The sequence below is a fragment of the Hylobates moloch genome, unplaced genomic scaffold (genome assembly GCF_009828535.3).
Source record: "Hylobates moloch isolate HMO894 unplaced genomic scaffold, HMol_V3 SCAFFOLD_6, whole genome shotgun sequence".
NCBI lineage: Eukaryota > Metazoa > Chordata > Mammalia > Primates > Hylobatidae > Hylobates > Hylobates moloch.
This window is the reverse complement of record NW_026652281.1, coordinates 148,553,567-148,576,738: the sequence shown is the minus strand read 5'-3', so window position 1 is coordinate 148,576,738 and position 23,172 is coordinate 148,553,567. Positions and strand designations below refer to the sequence as shown.

Sequence of the window (23,172 nt, the reverse complement as noted above, 5' to 3'; positions counted from 1 at the left end):
ATAAAGGTATAGAGAAATGTGGACAGGTATGGATAGAGGGAGAACTATCCTAGAAGTGAAAAGGGTTAACATCCACAGATCCGATTCAAAATATTCACAACTATCAGCCTAGTTAACAAATGCCAACCTGCTAAATAAAACAGGCTGCTAGAAAGTAAAGGCAAAAACACACAGGATGAAAACCTGTCTGGGCACACTGGCTCACACCTAATACCAGCACTTTGGGAGGCTAAGGCGGGCAGATCACTTGAGGTCAGGAGTTCGAGACTGGCCAACATGGTGAAACCCTGTCTCTACTAAAATATATATATATATTTTAGTATATCTATATACTATATTTATATGTATATACAAACTTAGCCAGGTGTGGTGGCACACACTTGTAATCCCAACTACTTTGGAGGCTGAGACCGGAGACTGCAGTGAGCTCAGATTGCATCACTGCACTCCAACCTAGGCGACAGATAAGAATAGGTCTCAAAACAAGAAAGAAAGAAAAAAAAGTTCAAGATCACTTCAAAATGTTGGAATAAATAAAATGTTGAGTAATGTTTTTTAGATTTCAGATACACGCCCAAAGAAGCAAGCAGTTGGTATATTAAAATCAACACAAAAATTTAAAGACAAAATCAAAGTCTCTTTCCCAAGTTTAAACAGAAAGGAATGAGAAAAACCATCCAAGACAATCAAACAAGTCTAAGAATGGATAGAAGTGGGAGATGAAAATCTCCCAAAGAAAACGGCACAGAACTGGAGAACATTCCCTCATCTACTCAAACTACTGGAGTATAAAGCACAACAAAACAATAGAAATCAAATCAGTGTATCTGACTCAGATCATGTGATCAGCTTAAGGCAGAACATATAAAGGTGCTAATTAGTCTGAATATCCTTGTTATCTATGTAATAAATTTTCTCCTATACATCTGTAAGAAGTACTAGGCAACTTGAGCAAATAAGTCACTGAAATAATTGCTTTGATTCAGATAAGGAATCCAGGTTGAGGTCAGGTGCGGTTGCTCACACCTACAATCCTAGCACTTTAAGGAAGCTGAGGTGGGCAGATCACTTGAGGTCAGGAGTTCGAGACCAGCCTGGCCAACATAGTGAAACCCCCATCTCTACTAAAAATACAAAAATTAGCCGGGCTGGTGGCTCACACCTGTAATCCCGCTACTTGGGAGGCTGAGGCAGGAGACTTGCTTGAACCCAAGAAGCAGAAGCTGCAGTGAGCTAAGATTGTGCCACTGCACTCCAGCCTAGGGAAAAAAAAAAATACAGGTTGAAAGGCTGCTTTTAAGCTGTTTTAACATGCCAGATTTTCTTTGTGAGTGAGGCTAGAATAGGCAGACAGGAGGTCTAATGGAACATTTGGAAACATGTTGCATAGTTATAATTGTTAACTATCATCAGGAGGTGGGAACACAGCACTAAATCCTTATAATGAAAAAGTGGTCAGCTCCAGGGAGAACTATTGAAGGGGAGGGCAGGGACATTCTAACGGATTTTACAATACTATTTGCCATTCCTAACTACATTAATAATTTCTTTGACAAAGTATAAAGCAGTTAAATAAGTCAATAGAAACCGTGCTACTTTATTAAAATACTGAGTTTTATTTCACATGTATATTTTTGTCTCCCCACCATTTCCATGTCTGACCACCGCTACTACTATGTCCTATCATAACATTCCATACATACTTAAAACCAAGCAAAGGGTGGAGTTCCATCTTTAAAAACTAAACAGGCATTTTGGACAACACATTCTTGGCAATAGAACCTGGACAACATTTATCAAACACGGTAGGGAAAGTTCTCACTCTGCATTATAAAAAGGACAGCCAGATATCAACTGTTACAGAAATGAAATAAGACGGAAAATTTTTAACAAATTGTTTAAACTATTTTCTTAAAGAGATTTCCTCCACTGCCAGAGATCTTGAATAGCCTGGAAAAAAAAAAGAAATGTGGTTAAGGAACCACAACACTTCATAGACATCAATAAATTAAATGTCTCTTTGCATAGTTCAACATCTATTTTTCATTCTACCACCAGAGAAGTTAACTCTAAAGAAATGACTCCAAGAAAACTTATACTCAGATATAATTTAATTCCAAACACTTTGATCAGTCATAAAAATAATGTGAACAATATACTAATAATTATTTAATAGTTTAGCATTATTTACTTAAGGAAATCAAGAGAAAGAACAGAGACCCATTTGGCCAATGTTACTTCCAACTTCATCTCCCCTGAGACCAGCTTTAGAGTTGGCAAGATTTGGCAAATAAAGTTACATAAACACCAAAAACTGATTCTGAATTGCCTGTGCATGTGTGCCTGGGCATGTGTACATTTAGAAAAAACTATATGCTGAGGCTAGGCATGCTGGCTCACGCCTGTAATCCCTACACTTTGGGAGACTGAGGCGGGCAGATCACTTCAGCTCAGGAATTTGAGACCAGCCTGGGCAACATGGTGAAACCCTGTCTACTAAAAATTCCAAAATTAGCCAGGCTTGGTGGTGTGCAACTACAGGAGGCCCAGCTACTCAGGAGGCTGCAGTGGGAGGACTGCCTGAGCCCAAGAGGCAGAGGTTGCAGTAAGCCAAGATCACACTACAGATGGGTGACCAAAACAAAAAACAAAAAAAAACAGCTGGCCAGGCATGGTGGCTCACGCCTGTAATCCCAGCACTTTAAGAGGCCAAGGTGTTGGATCACCTTGGTCAGGAGTTCAAGACCAGCCTGGCCAACATGGCAAGGTGGTTCTGAAGAAAAGTCCGGAAGTTCACCAAGAACTAGAAATAAGATGACTCAAGATTCTCTCAGCTGTCACTGTTTCACAGCCAATGGGTTCTCAGGTACAAGGTAACTGAATACTGAATGCCAATATTAAATATCATAGAAATATTTTTTTCTGAGATGGACTCTCACTCTGCCACCCAGGCTGGAGTGCAGTGGTGCTCACTGCAATCTCTGCCTCCCGGGTTCAAGCGATCCTCCTGCCTCTGCCTCTTGAGTAGGTGGGATTACAGGTACATGCCACCATGCCCAGCTAAATTTAGTATTTTTAGTAGAGATGGAGTTTTGCCATGTTGCCTCCCAAAGTGCTGGGATTATAGGCATGAACTACCACGCCCAGGCAGAGATCTTCTTATCATCAGGTTCAAACAAATATACATTGTCATTGCTTGCATTTTGCATCTCTATGTCAAAAACAGGAAGCATTTAGTTTTGATAATCTCTGTAATAGTAATTCAAGTTCAAGTTATTAAACATTTACTATTCCAGAAATATCATTCTGACACTTGAAAACACTTTCAATTCTAGAGCAAAAAAATACTTCTGGTAGGCTGGGCAAGGTGGCTCGTGCCTGTAATCCTAGCACTTTGGGAGGAAAAGATGGGAGGACCGCTTGAGGCCAGGAGTTCAAGACCAACCTGGCCAAAAATACTTTTTTTTAAAAAGAAAATACTTCTGGTAGAAGTGCTGGTTCAGTAATTTAATAGCTACAAGACTTTGTAGCTACAAGCCTTTGTTATAATGTACAGAAGACTACTGCAACTTAATCATTAAATTTATCATCACTTTCCTTGGCAGTAGTTGAAGAATGCATCTCTTATGCTTAGCTGTTAGTACATGCTGGTTATTTATGTCTGACTTTCCACTATTTTCAATATTAAATGAACAGTTGCATAATGCGGAGTTTCAAAATAACTTATGCTCAATCAATGTTTAGTATTCCAAATAAACTCCCAAAACTCACACTTTAAACTTTGGGATTCAAATGTAGAGAAAAGACAGAACAGCAACCAAAAGACTGAATCTGATCATCACAGCCCATTACTACAACTTTCACAAAGCTAAACTCAAAATTAACCATTATCAGGGTTTTACGAACCCGAAAACTAAAAATTAAAGTGTAACAAGTACTAAATACTATGGCTGAAAAAAAAAAAAAACAGAATTTGCCAAATTTTCCTAATTTTTTTTAAAAAGCTGACCACAGGAAACCTAAAGACCATTAAATGCAGCATCGGTTCTCTACACAATACCTAACGTCCCTATTTAACCACTTTTACATTTTCCTTACACTTATGAGTCAAGTGTAAATAAGAGCAAAAATAAATGCATAATCTTTATGTTAACTAAGACTTTCACATGTACTAACTGTAAAATCTAACAGCTAACTCAAGCTTATGTATCTGGTAGTAGCCACAATTTAGTGTCTTGCTTCCAGATTTCATGTTAGGATGATTTTGGCAAAATGTATTTCCCATAAGATCCATGAAAAAAAAAAAAAAAGAAAATGATCTCTACCAACTCCCAAAAAAGCAAAGACCAGACTGCCCCAAGCAGTCAAATGGAGCAGCAAGGAAAACCACAGCAATTTCCTTAACCAACATAGTACCAAAAAAGTAAAACTGAATTCAATAACCAAGAAATAATTTACTATAGGAAATCTGGGAAAAATATACTAAAGTTGTCGTCTCAGACTGCCAACTGTATTCTTCATGTATTTCATTAATACATGAGTTTTCAGGTATTTCATTAAATGAAATATTATCTGTGGTTAGGTACTTTTTAAAAAGAGCCAACACTTAAAAAGGGTAAAGGCAGAATCATAATAAATCACAAAAAACTTGGATTTAATCATGTCCCCAGAAAATCCAGTTACCTCTTGGTCAGTCATCCGGAAGCAATTCTTCACATAATTGATGAACTTGGCTTCCACTTTGGGAAGAGAACCACCCTATTGAGACAAAAGCATTATTACAGGTAAGTAGAGAAATACACTGAGAGAGATACCTTTAGAAAATTCCTCAATAATCTGCATGCTACTACATGGATCAGTTTATTCTTTTTCCCTTCAACTTTCCAAGAATACTCAATGTCTTTTTCAGGGCCAGAAAGCCCTATTGGGCAGCATGGCTAGTATCTCTATTCAAACAGATTTGCCAAAGGGTCAAATCTTCCCTGACAACCTAAGAACATAAATATAAGCTACACTTGAGATTATACAGACAAACATGGCAACTCGGTTGCTTATCTGTATTATCTAACAAGTCGGTTATCACCCAGAACCTAATACAACCCATAACACCCCTTTGGAGAACCATGTCAAGTGACCCAAACTGTTCTTTAAAAACAAACAAACAAAACCCCACCAAACACTTTTGACCACAAACTGGTTCAGAACAACAATGATCTGGTCATCAGTTAAAAACATATAAAGTTGAATGGGGAAAAAATTACAGTAATTACATTTCCCTAATCACTCTTACCATTTCCTTCAAATTATGGATATAGGCAAGAAACTACAACAGTATTGGCAAGACCTGTGACTTTGTCACCGAAATTTCAAAACATTTACTATTGCAAATATCTTCAAATGTTTTTATTTATCACTACTTTGGAATTACTTTAAAGCACTGAATGTATTTTTTATTAAATTTAATTCATATCTTTCCCTGTAAGTATCTTTTATGCATTTTTAAAAGATTGAGAAGGTTTTCAAATGTCCAAGGGACTTTGGCAGAATCAGGTATAGCATTAAGAAACAACTGCCTCCAATAACCTGGTAAAATAAACCTCACAATTTTCATTTCAAAATTATTGTCACATACATTCTTAATTGATTCATTCAAATATTTATTGAGCAGCTAAGGAGATACAAAGGCGATTTAAAACATTGTCAGGTGAGGCAAATGCACAAGTAATAGAAAGCAGAGGGCAAGGTTCACTGAATCACAGCAGTCAGAAGAAAGTGCTTTAGGGAACCAAGAGATTGTTTCCAGCCTGAAGAGGCATGAGTGGCAAATCAGAAAAGGGGATTGACATTAAAATAGAAGACTTCAGTCTGGATTGTTGATGACACTCAGTATGGACTATATTTGTCTCTCCTTTTCCTTTCTCCCCATCTTTGGGCTTAATTTACATGTAGTGCCCAGGACTGTTCAATGCGCCTGCAATTAAACCAAGGAGATAGGACCATATTAAAATGGAGGGGAGGGGCATCTAAAAGATGTCATTTTAGCATTGTATCCAAGGGACAAAAAGCAGTGATAACCAGGAAGGCTAAAGGGTTTACAGTGTGACTAAAACAAGAAATATGTTCCAGTTCTAAAATTTTTTTTCCAGTGGACTTATCACTGTACAAGGTATCTACTGAAGCCACGAAAAATCTATAGAGCACAAGAAAAACATGGGGAAATGAGTTGGCAATTTTTCCTCACCACCCCACATTTGCTCTCAATAGTTGGAGTCTAAAAAGTATTATTCATAGAATTAAAGCTTCTCTCAAATGTGCTTCCAAGGCATTTAAACCATTTATTCCATAACCTACTCAAATCCCCCAGTCAAGCAGACAAGAGACCTAATCCTCTTCCCGCATTTCCATTATTTAAGACAAAAGGAAACTAGATTTAAGCCTATTAGTCATTCACAAAATCTAGCTACTACTACATGTATTAACTGGTGACAACTTGGTGTAAAGGACAAACAGCAATGTCTCAATCTGCTGAAATTACTTCTGACTAGGGTCAATCATGAATATTTAACTATAATACCAAGCAACAGCCAGCGTCTACTTTTCCAGCTGTTTGTAATTTTAATGAAGTCTCATACGCCCTCTGTTGGTTCTCCAGCATATCTTACAACCAGAATAAGCAAAGGGTTCTCACTGATCTATTTTAACATGGAAGGTCAGAATGTTATCTTGCAAGCAGTGCACTACATTCCTTTTATAATGGAAAATAAGGCATATTTAATTTTGCATATGCAAAAACCACCACAGACACAGTTATAAATGTTTTATAATAAATTTTTGAAAAAAATTCACACCACGAACAGGGCAAGTATATTAAACCAAAACAAACAAAAAAACAAGAAACATTCAAGTCTATGCAAACCAGACACATACAATTTGAGGGGGGAGACAAAGGTTTTTTTTTTAAGATAACTACTCACTTTTTCTATACTTGCTTGCATTTTTGCTTTAATGTCTTCTACAGAACTCGGTCCTTTTGGTGTTTTAGGAGTTTTTTCCTGTTTTTTGAAGGATTCTTGTCCCTGAAAAAGAAATGAATTTCCAAAAGGTCATAAGAACAAATACAATTCCTAATTAAAACCCATTCTATCTGGATTTCCTCAAATATTCCCACAAAACCCCCTTATAAAGCTAATTATACAACTGGAATTATCATCAATAAATTCACGCCATATAATTTTCTTCTTAAAATCTTTCCTTTAAGGAAGGAATAAGATGATTAGCTAGGCATGGTGGTGCATGCCTGTAATCCCAGCTACTCAGGAGGCTAAGGCAGGAGGATTGCTTAAGCCCAGCAGCTGGAGGCTGTTGTGAGCTATGATTATACCACTGTACTCCAACCTGGGCAAGAGTAGGACACCCATCTCTTTAAATAAAAAGAGTAACTTGGGAGTTTGCTTTTATGCACAATACTAAGGTCAAAAAAGGAAATCGAAAATCCCTAAGAATAAAGCAAGAAAGTCACTGTAGTCTGATGCCTGGGACCCACCCCAGACCATGTTTATGACAATCTCCATAAGTAGAGCACAAGTACTGGGGTTCTTTTAAACTTTTTTTCCTTTAAATTCCATTTTCTGCAGGGAAGTGGGTAGGGCCAGGAATGAGACCAACACACCCTGTCTAGGCCCAAATGTTCTACTTCAATCTAACATGCAGCCAAGGTTGAGAACCTCTACTCTATGCAGACACACCTTTCAACAAAGATTCCTTACGGGAAGCAACTATTGACTTCACAATAAAAAAATTCAGGCCAGGCATGGTGGCTCACACCTGTAATCTCAGCACTTTGAGAGGCCTAGGAAGGCAGATCACCTGCAGTCAGGGGTTTGAGACCAGCCTGGCCAACGTATGTAGTGAAACCCCATCCCTACTCAAAAATACAAAAATAAGCTGGGCCTGGTGGCGCGCATGTAGTCCCAGCTACTTGGGAAGCTGAGGCAGGAGAATCGCTTGAACCCGGGAAGTGAAGGTTGCAGTAAGCCGAGACCACACAACTCTAATCCAGACTGAGTGACATAGTGAGGGTCCATCTCTTTCAAAACAGTCTAATGGCTTCCCCCTGGCCACTGGAACCCCAACAGCACCTTACATTTAGTATGTTTATGTGTGTGTACCTACAACACACAACAAGCTGATTTTTTTTTTGGAGGCCAAGTCTCCCTCTTTTGCCCAAGCTAGAGTGCAGTGGTGCAATCTCACTGCACTCCACTTCCCAGGTTCAAGCAATTCTCCTGTCTCCACCTCCTGAGTAGGTGGAATTACAGGCACATACCACCATGCCTGGCTAATTTTTGTGTTTTTCGTAAAGACGGGGTTTCACGATGTTGGCCAGGCTAGTCTCAAACTCCTGACCTCAGGTGATCCCACCCACCTCGGCCTCCCTCCCAAAATGCTGGGATTACAGGAGTGAGCCACTGAGCCCAGCTGCAGCAAGCTGATTTTAACTTTTAAACAGCAATTACAGGGGTTCTATAAAGGCCTATCAAATTTCAGACACACTAGATTTTTCCACAGTAGATCTTTTTTTCCCAACTAGATCAATAAGACCCATGTGTAAATGTAGCCACTTACTTTTGATCTTGGTGTTGATGATGGTTTTGAGTCTTTTCCATTCTGATTTGACTTTTGTGCATTTTTGGCTGGAGTATCTCGTATAGACTGCAATTAGAAATTTATCTTAATCACTGTCCCTGACCCCAACAGTGCAAACAAAACTGTCCAAGCCATTTAAGAAAAGGAGCAACCACAGGCTTGGCGTGGTGGCTCATGCCTGTAATCCCAGGACTTCGGGAGGCCGAGGCAGGTGGATCACGAGGTCAGGAGTTCCAGACCAGACTGGCCAACATGGTGAAACTCCGTCTCTACTAAAAATGCAAAAATTAGCTGAGTGTGGTGGCATGAGTCTAATTCCAGCTACTCGGGAGGCTGAAGCAGGAGAATCGCTTCAACCCAGTGAGCCGAGATCGCACCACTGTACTCCAGCCCGGGTGACACTGAGACTCCGTCTCAAAAAAAAAAAAAAAAGAAAAGAAAAAGCAGCAACCACTTGGACAAAAGGTTACACAAGACTAACAAATTGGGCGGAGGGCCGCACGGATAAAGAGAACAGACCATTAACCACTGTAAGTTTTCTGTAGGCCTCGTCAGGACTAATTTTTCAGTATGAGATATCTCCCACACCAGCTTCCCTTAACTACAAAACAAGCAAATAGCACTAAAAAAATCACCATTTCTATTGTTAGTTTAATAACCTTGTAGCATTGTATCTACTTACTTTCTTCACTGGCGCTTTTTCTTCAGCTTCCTCATCATCAAAATCATCATCATCATCACTAAGAATGAAATGTCAAGACATTAAGCACTTTCAAAATTTGGGAGTAGACACAAGAATTGAAAGCAGGACCTTGAAGTGATTATTTGTGCACCCATGTTTATCGAAGCATTGTTCACAACAGCCAAGAGGTGAAAGCAACCCAAGTGTTAAATGGCTAAATGAAAATGTGTATGTACACACAATGAAAATCCTCTTGCATGCTACGTGACTGAAACTTGAACAAAGTGAAATAAGCCAGCCACAAAAGAACAAACACTGTATGACTCTATTCATTAAGTATCTAAAAGTAGTCAAACTCAAAGAAATAGAAGGATTTCTTTTCTATAGAATAGAATAATTGTGATCGCTAGGGGCTGGGAAATGAAGTTGCTCAATGAGTAGTTTTGCATGAATACACACTATACCACTGTATAATGTATGTATATTTAAGTAATGTATGGTTATATTAAACTGTACAGAGTGAATTTGTGTTTGAAAAAAAAAATTAAAGACCTAAATAGAAACATTCCATGTTCTGATATTACCAAGATGGCAACACTCCCCAAATATACAGGTTAAATACAATCATTAGAAGACTCCCCAAGCTGGTCTCTGTAGAAACAGATCCTAAAATTTATATACAAACCCAAGAACTGGCACAGTGTCTCACACCTATAATCCTAACACTTTGGGAGGCTGAGGTGGGAGGATCGTTTTAGTTCAAGACCAGCCTAGGCAACATAATGAGAACCCTCTCTACAAAAAAAAATTTTTAATTAACAGGCGTGGTGGTGTGTGCCTGTAGTCCCAGCTACTTGAAAAGCTAAGGCAGGAGGATCTGCTTGAGGCAGTGAACTGTAACTGTAATTCTGCACTGCACTCCAGCCTGGGTGACAGAGCAAGACCCTATCTCAAAAAACAAAAACAAGACACTTAAGGGACTCAAAGAGGCCAAATGCAATCTGGAAAGGAACAAAGCTAGAGAACTCACACTTGATTTCAAAAAATCAGCTATAAAACCTACAAAGGGGCCAAGGCACCGTGGCTCACGCTTGTAATCCCAGCACTTTTTAGGAGGCCGAGATGGCCGGATCACATGAGGTCAGGAGTTTGAGACCAGCCTGGCCAACAGGGAAACCCAGTCTCTACTAAAAATACAAAAATTAGCCGGGCATGGTGGCGGGCGCCTGTAACCCCAGCTACTCAGGAAGCTGAAGCAGGAGGAACCAGGAGGCGGAGGTTGCAGTGAGCCAAGATCAAGCCACTGTGCTCCAGCCTGGGCGACAGAGTGAGACTCATTTCAAAAAAATAAATAAAAACTACAAAGGAACAGTGTTGTACTGTTCTTACCTGTTAAGGATAGATACATCAACAGAATATTCCAGAAATAAATCCGTATATTTATAGTAAGTGATTTTGTTTTTTGAGATGGAGTCTCGCTCTGTCGCCAGGCTGGAGTGCAGTGGCACAATCTCAGATCACTGCAACCTCTGCCTCCCAGGTTCAAGCAAATTCTCCAGCCTCAGCCTCCTGAGTAGCTGGGACTACAGGCACATACTACCATGCCCAGCTAAAATCTGTATTTTTAGTAGAGACAGGGTTTCACCATGTTGGCCAGGATAGTCTCAATCTCCTGGTCACGATCCGCCTGCCTCAGCCTCTCAAAGTGCTGGGATTACAGGCGTGAGCCACCGCACCCGGCCATAAGTGACTCTTTTAAAGGTTGCCAAGATCATTCAATGGGGAAAAAATAGTTTTTGAACAAATCATGTTGGGACAACTGCTAATCTTCATCCAAAGTCTGTATTTGGACCCCTCCATTCACACCATACACGTAAGTTTACTCAAAATGGAACAAAGCCCTAAATATAACTAAAGGACAAAACTCAGAATTAAAGGGGTAAATTTTCACAACTTTGAATTTACCAATGATTTCTTAGGATTGACACCAAAGGCACAAGCAACAAAAAGAAATCGGACGTCATAAAAATTAAAAACTTGTTCAAAGACCACCATCATGAAAGTTAAATGACAATTCACAGAATGGTGGAAGATAATCTGTAAATCTTGCGTCTGATAAGGGACTTGTTTGCAGAATATATAAAGAATTCTTGGGCCCGGTGCAGTGGCTCACGCCTGTAATCCCAGCACTTGTGGGAGGCCGAGTCAGGCCTGATGTCAGGAGTTCAAGACCAGTCTGGCCAACACACCGAAACCCGGTCTCTATTAAAAATACAGAAAATTAGCCGGGCATGGTTGGGGCCGGGGGGGCGGTGGCCGTAGTCCCAACAAATAGGGAGAGGCAGAATTGCTTGAACAAGGGAGGGGGAGGTCAGAGAGAAACAAAAACATATCTCTACACTCGGGCCTGGAAAACAGAGTCTTAAAAAAAAAAAAAAAAAAGAATTCTTGCCAGGCACAGTGGCTCACAGCTGTAATCCCAGCAGTTTGGGTGGCAGAGGGAGGTGGATCACTGAAGACAGGAGTTTAAGAACAGCCTGGCCAACATGGCAAAACCCCTTCTCTACTAAAAATACAAAAAATTGTATCAAAAAAAAAGAAAAAAGAATTCTTACAACTCAGTAAAGACAAAGAGAACTGGATTTTTTTAAATGGGCAAAGACATTTCTCCAAAGACATATATGGCCAATAAATACATGAAAAGATGCTCATTATTAGTCCACAGGGAGATGCAATCAAACCCACAATCGGCACTTCATACCACCAGGATTAGAGTCAGATAATGGCAAGTGAAGGTGTAGTGAAATCAGTAGGTTGGAGTGAAATCAGAAGCCCCATACACTGCTAGTGGGAATACAATGGGTGAGCCACTCTGCTTTAGGTGTACACCCAAGTAAAATGACATGTCTACAAGCGTTCGTAGCAGTCAACAAGTAGAAGCAACCCAAATGCTCACCAACTGATGAATAAGCAAACATACCCATACAATGTATTCAACCATATAAATAAATGGAGTACTGATAATGCTATAACATGGATGAAACTTGAAAACATTGTGCTAAGAGAACAGTCACAGAAGTCCATTCATGCAAAATATGAGGGACAGGAAACCTATAGACAAAGTTCATTCGTGGTTGACTAGAGCTGAGGAGCATGAGGGGTAATACCTATAGAGTACGATTTCTCATTGAGGTGATGAAATGTTCTAAAATTGATTGTGGTGATGGCTACACAACTATGCACACTAAAACCACTGAACTGCACATTTTTTTTTTTTTGAGTTTTACTATTGTTGCCCAATCTGGAATGCAATGGTGTGATCTCAACTCACTGCAACCTCTGCCTCCCGGGTTCAAGCAATTATCCTGCCTCGGCCTCCCTAGTAGCTGGGATTGCAGGCGCCCACCATCTCACCCAGCTATATGTTAGAAGAGATGGGGTTTCACCATATTGGCCAGGCTGGTCTTGAACTCCTGACCTCAGGTGATCCACCTGCCTTGACCACCCAAAGTGCTGGGATTACAGGTGCGAACTGTTAATAGGTAAATAACGGAGTGGAGTAATCAAATCGAGTCATTGGAGGGCAAGTCAGGCAGAAGTCTGTATTAGCAAATACCAAGTGATTCACGTTTAATTCAAAAACTGAACATACTGGTCTCTAAATCCCAATACAGCAACTTCATGTAAGAAACACCTATCTTTCCAATACCGAAGAAATATTTGCTGTATTTAGAAAAAGTATCATAACTTAAAAAGCTGTCACAAATAGCCCTTTAAGTGCTTTTTAACAGTGATTTTGTCAGTACAAGTTTCTGGCATTAGAACCCAATCCTTTGGCAGGGCGCAGTGGCTCACACTTGTAATCCCAGCACTTTGGGAGGCCGAGGCAGGCGGATCACGAGGTCAGGAGATCGAGACCACAGTGAAACGCCGTCTCTACTAAAAATACAAAAAATTAGCTGGGCGTGGTGGCAGGCGCCTGTAATCCCAGCTACTCGGAGAGGCTGAGGCAGGAGAATGGCGTGAACTCGGGAGGCGGAGCTTGCAGTGAGCCACTGCACTCCAGCCTAGGTGACAGAGTGAGACTCCGTCTCAAAAAAAAAAAAAAGAACCCAATCCCTGCAGGTGCCTCCTCTGTGCTAGAAACAAGATGAGAATGTTTTTAAAGGTTTTTTCTTATTCGTTAAAACAAGTCTATTACCACGGTGAAACCCCGTCTCTACTAAAAATACAAAAAAATTAGCCGGGCGTGGTGGCGGGCGCCTGTAGTCCCAGCTACTCGGAGAGGCTGAGGCAGGAGAATGGCGTGAACCCGGGAGGCGGAGCTTGCAGTGAGCTGAGATTGCGCCACTGCACTCCAGCCTGGGCGACAGAGCGAGACTCCGTCTCAAAAAAAAAAAAAAAACCGGGGGGGGGGGCGGGGCTTGTGGTGAGATTTGCCCCCACCACTCCACCCCAGGGGGGACAGCGGGGCACCCCTCCAAAAAAAAAAAAAAAAAAAACAAGTCTATTAAACTACTATCAAAATAGCTATCAAAACTACTATCAAAACAGCTTTCCTGGCAGGGCGTGGTGGCTCACACCTGTAATCTCAGCACTCTGGGAGGCTGGGGTGGGCAGATCACCTGAGGTCAGGAGTTCAAGACTAGCCTGACCAACATGGTGAAACCCCATCTCTATTAAAAATACAAAAAACTAGCTTGGCATGCTGGCACATGCCTGTAATCCCAGCTACTTGGGAGGCTGAGGCAGGAGAAATCACTTGAACCCGGGAGGCAGAAGTTGCAGTGAGCAAAGACTGCACCACTGCATTCCAGCCTGGCCAACAATGCACTTCAGCCAGGGCAAGAGTCTCAAAAAAAAAAAAAAAGTCCAGCTTTACTTAAGAAATTGCCCAATAGCCGGGCGCGGTGGCTCAAGCCTGTAATCCCAGCACTTTGGGAGGCTGAGGCGGGCGGATCACGAGGTCAGGAGATCGAGACCATCCTGGCTAACACAGTGAAACCCCGTCTCTACTAAAAACACACACAAAAAAATTAGCCGGGCGTGTTGGCGGGCGCCTGTATTCCCAGCTACTCGGGAGGCTGAGGCAGGAGAATGGCGTGAACCCAGGAGGTGGAGGTTGCGGTGAGCCGAGATCGCGCCACTGCACTCCAGCCTGGGGGACAGAGAAAGACTCCGTCTCAAAAAAAAAAAAAAAAAAAAAGAAATTGCCCAATAAATTAAAAAAGATATTTAAGGGCCACATACTATCAACATATTACATACATCTGGGCCGGGCGCGGTGGCTCACGCCTGTAATCCCAGCACTTTGGGAGGCCGAGGCGGGCGGATCACGAGGTCAGGAGTTCGAGACCAGCTTGGCCAACATGGTGAAACCCCGTCTCTACTAAAAATACAGAACTTAGCCGGGCATGGTGGCAAGCGCCTGTAATCCAAGCTACTTGGGAGGATGAGGCAGAAGAATCACTTGAACCTGGAAGGCAGAGGTTGCAGCGAGCAGAGATCACACCATTGCATGCCAGCCTGGGGCACAAGAGCGAGACTTGCAAAAAAAAAAAAAAAAAAAAAAAAATCCCACAAAAAATACCAGCTACTGACTTGGACCTTGATATCTACACTTTTCATTCCTATCAATGCCCAACTTAGAGACAAACAAAATTACATTGTGGTTACATCATGAATTTATACCCATTTTTCTGAGATGGGAGTCTCCCTCTGTTGCTCAGGATGGAATGTGGTGGCGCATTCTTGGCTTGCTGCAACCTCCACCTCCCGGATTCAAGTGATTCTCCTGACTCAGCCTCCCAAGTAACTGGGACCAATAGGCAGGCACCACCATACCCAGCTAATTTTTATATTTTTAGTAGATATACCGGGTTTCACCATGTTGGCCAGGCTGATCACTCCTGACCTCAAGTGATCCACCCACCTCAGCCTCCCAAAGTGGTAGGATTACAGGCATGAGGCCACCACGCCTAGCCTAATTATATCCATTTTTAAAAAAGGAAATCTTCCAAAGCCCCAAAAGGATCAAGACTACAATCAGGTCCTACTCCAAAGCCTTTCTGGAAGGGACTGCTTGTCCCCGAGCCTCGGTAAATGCTATTAAATACTTATTTTATAAACTTGTGCAAAATTAGCAGGCCATGGTGCCCCGCACCTGCAGTCCCAGCTACTCGGGAGGCTGAGGCAGGACAATCGCTTGAACCCGGGAGGCAGAGGTTGTGGTGAGCCAAGATGGCGCCACTGCACTCCAGCCTGAGCAACAGGAGACTCCATCTCAAAAAAAAAAAGAAAAAAGAAAAACAGCGACAGTCAAATACTGCCTTTAAGTTTGAGTTCATTTATAAGTTTGACATGCAAGTACTTTGAATTTTTATTTTTCTTTTGAGATTGGGTCTTGCTATGGTGACCAGGCTGGCCTCAAGAGATCCTCCCATCTTGGCTGGGTGTTAGGATTATGGGTGTGAATCACTGCACCTGGTCATACTTTGAATTTTTAAGCTTTCAGCTCTTTCAGCTCTTTTCCTGTTTTCTGCCTTCATTGTCATGCTCAAGATTTTCCAGAACCACCACCTTAAAACCTAAACTCCCAATTTGATCATTCATGCATGTTCTCTTTTAAAGTGCATGTTCTTTTATGTTTTCAATAAATGCATATGGACCAATCTCAGAACTGAAGGACAAAGCTGAGAGCCAAATCAAAGTATTCAATGTATTACTGATACTGGCACACATAAGACCAATTATAAACAGTACTTTATAACAGTGTGTGTGTTAACTGTTTATAACAAGTTTGATCTAGTTTAATATAAACTCATCAAATACTGTTTCCAACCATATTCTAAATCCCAAGAAAAATCTTAATATCCCTTTTAGAATCTTATTTTTGTCCATAAGTATCTACATAAAACCACAAGCCAAAATCCTTTTGGAGAATAACAAACCTTCAGTAACAACTTGTAAAATGAATATAGAGCTATTTAGTCATATTTTCTTCCAACCTAATCTCATTAACTGTTCACCATAAAACATACCAGGCTTGATGGGTATAACACATCCACTAAATCTTCAGAACAAAGGGACATAATCAAATTTCAAACGCTATAGTCTACCCTTCTGAAGAGTCACAAGTCACAGCATTGTAAAGGCTCATAGACCCAATATCCTTTCAACTCAGCTCATTTAACTTAAACTGACAACAAATGACCACTTGCCCTTTTATTATAAACTATTACACAGGATGGCTTTTTGTAAATGACTTTTATAAAACCCTCATGCATAGAACTATGTCAAATTCCTTTTTTTAAGATTCCAGAAGTATATCAAGTTTCTAAGATCATACTTACTCTTCATCATCATCATCTTCATCATCATCATCATCATCTTCATCAGCAGCAAGTTTTACTTTTTTCTTTTAAAAGAAAAGGTACATACTCATGAACAAGAGCTGTTCTATCTATCACCAAACTAAAAGCTATAATACAAAACCTATAATAAAATTGCCATCTCTACCTGTGGAACCTTGCTACCACCTCCAGGGGCAGACCGCTTTCCAGATATACTTAAGAGTTTCACATCCTCCTCCTCTTCATCTTCTGACTCTGCATCCTCCTCGACAGCTAAAATACAATTTATCAGACATTATAAGACATTATAAAACTCAAGCAGCAAGAAGTCAGAAAAAAAAAGAACACTGATAGTATACAGTAAATACTTTAAAAACTGAGATTTCTATTCTATTAAAAAAAAAAAAGAGAGAGCAAATGGGAAAAGGAACTTTATTTTGAAGCCTAATGTTCACTGCCAGATTTTAAATGCAAGAGGCCTGGGGAGGGTGGCTCATGCCTGTAATCTCACTTTGGGAAGGCCAAGGTGGACCACTTGAGGCCAAGAGACCAATTTGGGCAACACAGTGAGACCCCATCTGCACATATACAAAAAAACTTAGCCAGGCATGGTGGAGTGTGCCTGTAGTTCTAGCTATTCCAGAGGCTGAGGTGAACCCAGTAGTAGTTTGAGGCTATAGCAAGCTATGATCACATCATTGCACTCCAGCCTCGTTATAATGAGACTGTCTTTATTTTAAAAAAATTTTTAGGCCAGGCACAGTGGCTGATGCATGTAATACTAGCACTTTGAGAGGCCAGGGCATGCGATCACGTTAAGGCCTGGAGTTCAAGAAGGCCTGGACTTGGTGGCACACGCCTGTGGTCCCAGCTACTGGGGAGGCTGAGACAGGAGGATCGCTTGAATCCCAGAGAGGTTCCAGTGAGCCAAGATTGCGCCACTGTACTCTAGCCTGGGTGACAGAGCAAGATTTTTCCCCCCACCCCAAAAATTTATTTGCCCTCTCCAATTATAAATTTCTAGACTCACATTGGAACCTATTATAAAGACAGTAGTACTATACCTATGCTTTAAGACCAAACTGGGAACCAGGCAACTGCACTAAAGACAATAATCTAAGTAGTATAACATATAAAAATAACATACCTACTAAGTGCTGTCCACTAATATGCACTGGCCCTGAACCACACTTCAACCTTAAGACCACTGGTGGTGTTATTTCAAAGCCCCCAAGGGAAACCTAGAAGGGAGAAATTTTTAATCACTAAACGTGAAGAAAATGAACAATAAACATTACAGGCAAACACATAAGCCAAATCAACAAACCAGTGAACCTGTTTTTCCACCTCTGATAAACTAGCAGCAGAAGCCCCCATGTTCAAGAGTTGACCATTGAACTCCAGTGACAGAAGATAAAGAACCACTTTCTAACTCCTTGGCACAACTAAATGACACCAAACCTACCTTAAAACAGAATTAAACCTTGACACAACATCCAAAGTACATAAGTGCCCTTACCGTTGGCTGTACAGACATTTTCAAAGTTGCCAGTGTTACTTTAATTGGACTGCCTTCGTAATTCATTGCCTCTGCTTCAACAATGTGCAACTCATCCTTTGCACCAGCCCCTAAACTGACCTGTAAACAAAAAAAATACTACTTCAATTGAGTTCCACCTATTTTACACCCCCCCCCCAATGTTATATGCAGCCATGCGTCACTTAACCACAGGGCTAGGTTCTGAGAAATGTGTTGTTAGACAATTTCATCTTTGTACAATCGTTAAGGATGTGCTTATACAAACCTAGATGGTATAGCCTACTACACACACCTAGGCTACAAACCTGTACAGTATGTTACTGTACTGAATACTGTAAGCAACTGAAACACAATAAGAAGTATTTGTGCATCTAAGCATAGGAAAGGGCCAGGCATGGTGGCTCATGCCAGTAATCCCAGCACTTTGGGAGGCTGAGGCGGGCAGATCATGAGGTCAGGAGTTTGAGACCAGCCTGGACAACATGGTAAAGCCTCGTCTCTACTAAAAACACAAAAATTAGCCAGGTGTGGTGGCACATGCCTGTAATCCCAGCTACTCGGGAGGCTGAGGCAGGGAATTACTTGAACTCGGAAATCAGAGGTTGCAGTGAGCCGAGATTACGCCATTGCACTCCAGCCTGGGTGACAGAGCGAGACTGTCTCCAAAGAAAAAAAAAACAAAACAGGAAAGGTATATTAAAAATAAGGTATAATAATCTTACGGGACCACCACTGTATATGCGATCCATCTGTTGACCCAGCAGTTGCAATGAGGCACGACTATGATTTTTTTAAAAAACAAGTATAAACCTCTCACTATTACCTTGGAAAACAAATTTGTGCAATGTTGTCCTCAGGTTTTGTGATCTTGGCAAATCAGTTTCTCATTCAGAAAATTTAAGAAATGCATAAATATGCATATACACAATATAGACCACCTAACATATTTATTGAGCAACTTCTAAGTTGAGCAGAAGGCTAGTCTCTGGTAGACATGAAAGATTATCGTTGCCTTTTACAAGGGCTTTATAATCCAACTGAAGAAAATAAATAAGGCAAGTTGAACAGTGTGACTGGATTTTACATGGTTACCAAATGAGTGGTATAGATGCCAAGTTCTTCAAAGATGTACAGACAGTGAGGTACACACAATATCCAGGTGTAAGAAATAGTATTTTATAAGCAGTCAGCAAAGGAAAAAAGTCTCAAGCCACATGAATAGAAACTAAAAGGCTGAAATCAAGTAGGGTTAAGTAGTTTATTTTGAAAGTTTAAGTACCGTTCTTAAAGATAACTGGTGCTCATTTTCATCATTATCCACCTTAAAGTGATAATCTTTGTCGGCCTTTAGTTCACAACCTGTAAATGAAGAAAAAAGCAACTCTAACAAGGAGAAAAATAACACTGAAACTTAAGTGTGGGTAACCAAAAAGGTCAGGTCTAACTTTTGAACTAGTTTTTCACTATTTTAGCTACCAGACGGCAAAGCAGAATGATCAATTCCTAGATTTCTTTAACAGAAACCTCTGCAAACACCCATAGAAGACTATAATTCCATTCTCTCATCATATTTCATCTCTAACTACGCTGATAGGTACTGTTATTCTGCATAAACAAGCTCAACAGTTTAGTAAATCTCAACCTGAAGCAATTATCTGAAACCAAATGTAATGTCCAATGTTAAGTTTAACTCTATTTAAAACAGCTGATTTACCTACCTAAATTCCCAAATGACAATTTCGAAATGAGAACGGTTACAAACATGAATAGCTTACTATTACAAAAGAAAAATGATAAAAGTAAAAGAACCGAAGCTTGCTACAGGGATCAACACTTCACTCTTTAAAGCAACAGAAAGTGACATACGCCTCAAACTATATTCAGAAATTATGTTTAAGATGAGGGTTGTTTCCAATAGTTATCAAAAAGTACTCATATAAACTTATCAGAATTGAATTCTCAGCTAGGAACTAAAGCCTTAATGTTTTAAATACATGTGTCTACTCCCACTCCATGAGTGGGCAAAATTCTTCAAAACACTGTCAGAATAAAAATTTTAAATGATTCCGTTTAACTATCATCTAACCGTTACCAATACATATACATGCTTAAATGTGAACAGAGGTTTAATTAACAAATCTCAGCACGGATAATGAACAAGATAAAATTCATGGTAGGATTTGCACTTACTTCAAAGTCTGAATAGTACAAAGATTAGGTTTCTGCAATTAATCCTACTGAGATCAAAAACCCAAGTGGGACTCTCCTTTTTGGGGCAGGGCTACCGCAAGTCAAGGGGGGGGGGGTGGTGCTCCAAAAATTCTGCCAATAGTCTTAGGTCTTGATCTGACTCAAACCGAACACTCTACGTGTTTCTTGTATTTAGAAAAGCGGTTTGGTCAATGCCGCACCAATGGCGGCATGCGAAGACGTCCCCCTAAAACGAAGCCTCATTAATATTCACGAAGCAGCAGCTACGGAGTCAAGCGTCTTGGTTTAGATTTAGTCTCTTTGCCTATAAGTACAACCTTCGTTAAGTGAGTTTATCTCTGGGCACCAGTATCCTCATCTGCAAAGTGAGGCTAGCTCCACCTACCGCAGTGAGACAGAAAAGGGGCTCAAAAAAATGAAAGCTGCCATCACAGTAGATGCTGTGAGCACTGAACAAAGAACTCCAGAATCCTAGTGCTACCAGCCTCTTAACATTTCCCACTTCAACAGAGCCACAGCATCCCTGGCTCGGGAGTGGCAACACGCCGGTGAGTCCCGGATGTAGCGCCCACACCCCCCTCCCTCCCCCAACCACGTGGCAACCACGTGCTCCCAGCAGTTGCGGCCTCCACACGCCGCGCCGCGCCTCCCCACCCCCAGTAACTGGCCGAAGCACGCGAGTGAAGTCTAGGTCCGGCAGCTTCTAGACTCTGTGGCCAGAATAACGCCAGACTGTGCATCTATCCCCTCCAACAAGCAGGCGCGTGCTTCCCGGTAAACCCAGCCTCCAGGACCACCAACCCGGGGCCTGGCATCAGAAGCCTACGAATGAACGCCGTTAGAAAATAAACCACGCCTGGAGCTCCGCGGCGTATCCCCGACAACGGCCGAAACTTCCAGGCGGCCGGTTCCGCTTTACCTCAGGCCCTGGGCCTCGGACCGCTCACGCCCCAGACGCTTCAGGCCGCTCGTCTCCTCCCCCTTCACGCCACCGGCTCCCCCCGCGGCTCCAATCCCTCCAGGTCCAGGGCTCGGGCAGCTCTTCCCACCCGCTCAGGCCTCCAGTCTGTCTGGCGGTCTCCACCAGACCCGGCTGCAGCCGGATTCCCGCCCCTCACCCCCACCCTCACCGCCACCAGGCCCCGCTCGGCCTCGCTCCAGCTCCCCCCAGCAGTTACCGAAAAGATAGTTCTGGGGCCTCAGGGGGCTCATGTCCATGTCCATCGAATCTTCCATCGGGTGGCGGCACGCACTTAGGTAGGAGAGAAGGCGGACGGAGATAAACGAACGCTGCTCCAAATAACAGCCGCGCAGGACGGAATCACACCAGGGAAAGGACGCAGGCTCCCCGCGCTTATATATAGCCCCTGAAGATCTCGCGAGCGCTTCCCAAGTCCCGCCTCCGCGCGCGTGCTCCGAAGCCCTCCCACCCCCGTACCGTAGCCTCCTGCGCAAGCGCTTTTCAACGCTACTCCTTTCTACCTCGCCCCCCACCTCCTTCCAGGTACTCCGCGGGCTCCCACCGAGCACGCGCACTCGTACACTGGCCCCACCCCTCCGCTGCTGTCGCCTGTGCGCACGCGTGCTTTCCAGTCGTAACGCGCGCTCCCCACCTCCAACACTTCCACGTCCTCTCCCGCTCAAGCGTGCCGGCCTCCCGCCAAGAGTCTGCGCAGCCCACCCTGCAAAATGGCGTCGGCAACCTTTAGCTGTGTAAGATATGGCGGGTTAGCCGGCTGGGAATAAGCCAGAGAGCACCTCGATTCACCTTTCCACATCCCCTAGTGCCCTGCAAGCCTCCAAACAGGCGTAATCACTTCAGGAATTTTTTACTTGCCTGAAGGCTTCGGATCGCAGTTAATCGTTACCCCAAAGTTTAGGTGCCAGAGAAAGTGAATTGCGGCTTACTCTTTGTTAGGAAGGAAAGATGTAGCTACCGGCCAGACTTACGGAACTTTGTTTTTCAGCTCTGTCCTTCCTGAGGAAACATCTCCAAAGTCCTCATCTTTATGTAACTTGGGGGCCAAAAGGGGACTGAATCAGTCTCGAAATGAGCAAGGACATCGCCCTAAGGGAGCTCGGAGGGTGGGCCGACTCTGACTTCTTGCCGCTCTTAATCTTTAACATTCCTCCTGAAAGAAAGCGGGTGACTTGTAAGAACTACAGAAGCCTTAATTCGAATATTTGGGAGCGAGCATGGGAATTAACGTTTTAAGCTACACCTTGACAAACCGAGGCACCCCAGCACCCTGCGGGCATTGGGGCGTTCTGAAGACCGGTAATCTTTTTTTTTTAGCCTCAACATATCAAACAAATTTAAGAAGTGAGGAATACAAATGATAGCCTCAGAAAGGAAGACCCCCCCCCCACCCCAAGGCATTATTTCTTACAGGAAAATTATAGAGACGATTTCAGTGTCTATGAGAGGAATGAACAGTTAAATTATAACATGTCCATATTATGCGTTAGTTGTGGACACATACTAACGCATAATATGGACATGTTATAATTTAACTGTTCCTTTCTGAGAGCTCCTGTGTCACATAAAGCTTTGAGTCATTAAATTTGTTATGCCTTTTTTTTTTCTTTTTTTGTGGAGACGGAGTCTCGCTGTGTTGTCCAGGCTGGAGTGCAGTGGCGTGATCTCTGCTGGATGCAACCTCCGCCTCCCAGGCTCAAGCAATTCTCCTGCCTCAGCCTCCCGAGTAGCAAGGACTACAGGTGCATACCACCACACCCGA

General features: G+C 42.2%; 1 protein-coding gene across 4 annotated transcripts; it reads right to left on the bottom strand.

Annotated features, from left to right (window-relative positions):
* Positions 1–1,576: 1,576 nt before the first annotated feature.
* NPM1 (nucleophosmin 1) lies at positions 1,577–21,776 on the bottom strand. 4 transcript variants are annotated; one of them, XM_032158614.2, is made up of 11 exons: positions 21,610–21,776; positions 19,500–19,579; positions 18,200–18,319; positions 17,828–17,921; positions 16,847–16,953; positions 16,681–16,745; positions 9,329–9,386; positions 8,626–8,712; positions 6,975–7,076; positions 4,684–4,758; positions 1,577–1,950 (listed from the first exon to the last, which is right to left on the bottom strand). In XM_032158614.2, exons 1-11 carry the CDS (start codon positions 21,665–21,667, stop codon positions 1,912–1,914), a joined length of 885 nt encoding a protein of 294 aa, XP_032014505.1. In that variant the 5' UTR covers positions 21,668–21,776; the 3' UTR covers positions 1,577–1,911. The 4 variants fall into 4 exon arrangements, with proteins under 4 accessions (XP_032014505.1, XP_058296126.1, XP_032014506.1 ...); XM_058440143.1 differs by lacking the exon at positions 8,626–8,712; XM_032158615.2 differs by lacking the exons at positions 1,577–1,950; positions 4,684–4,758 and adding an exon at positions 5,634–5,971.
* Between the last annotated feature and the right edge of the window lie 1,396 nt (positions 21,777–23,172).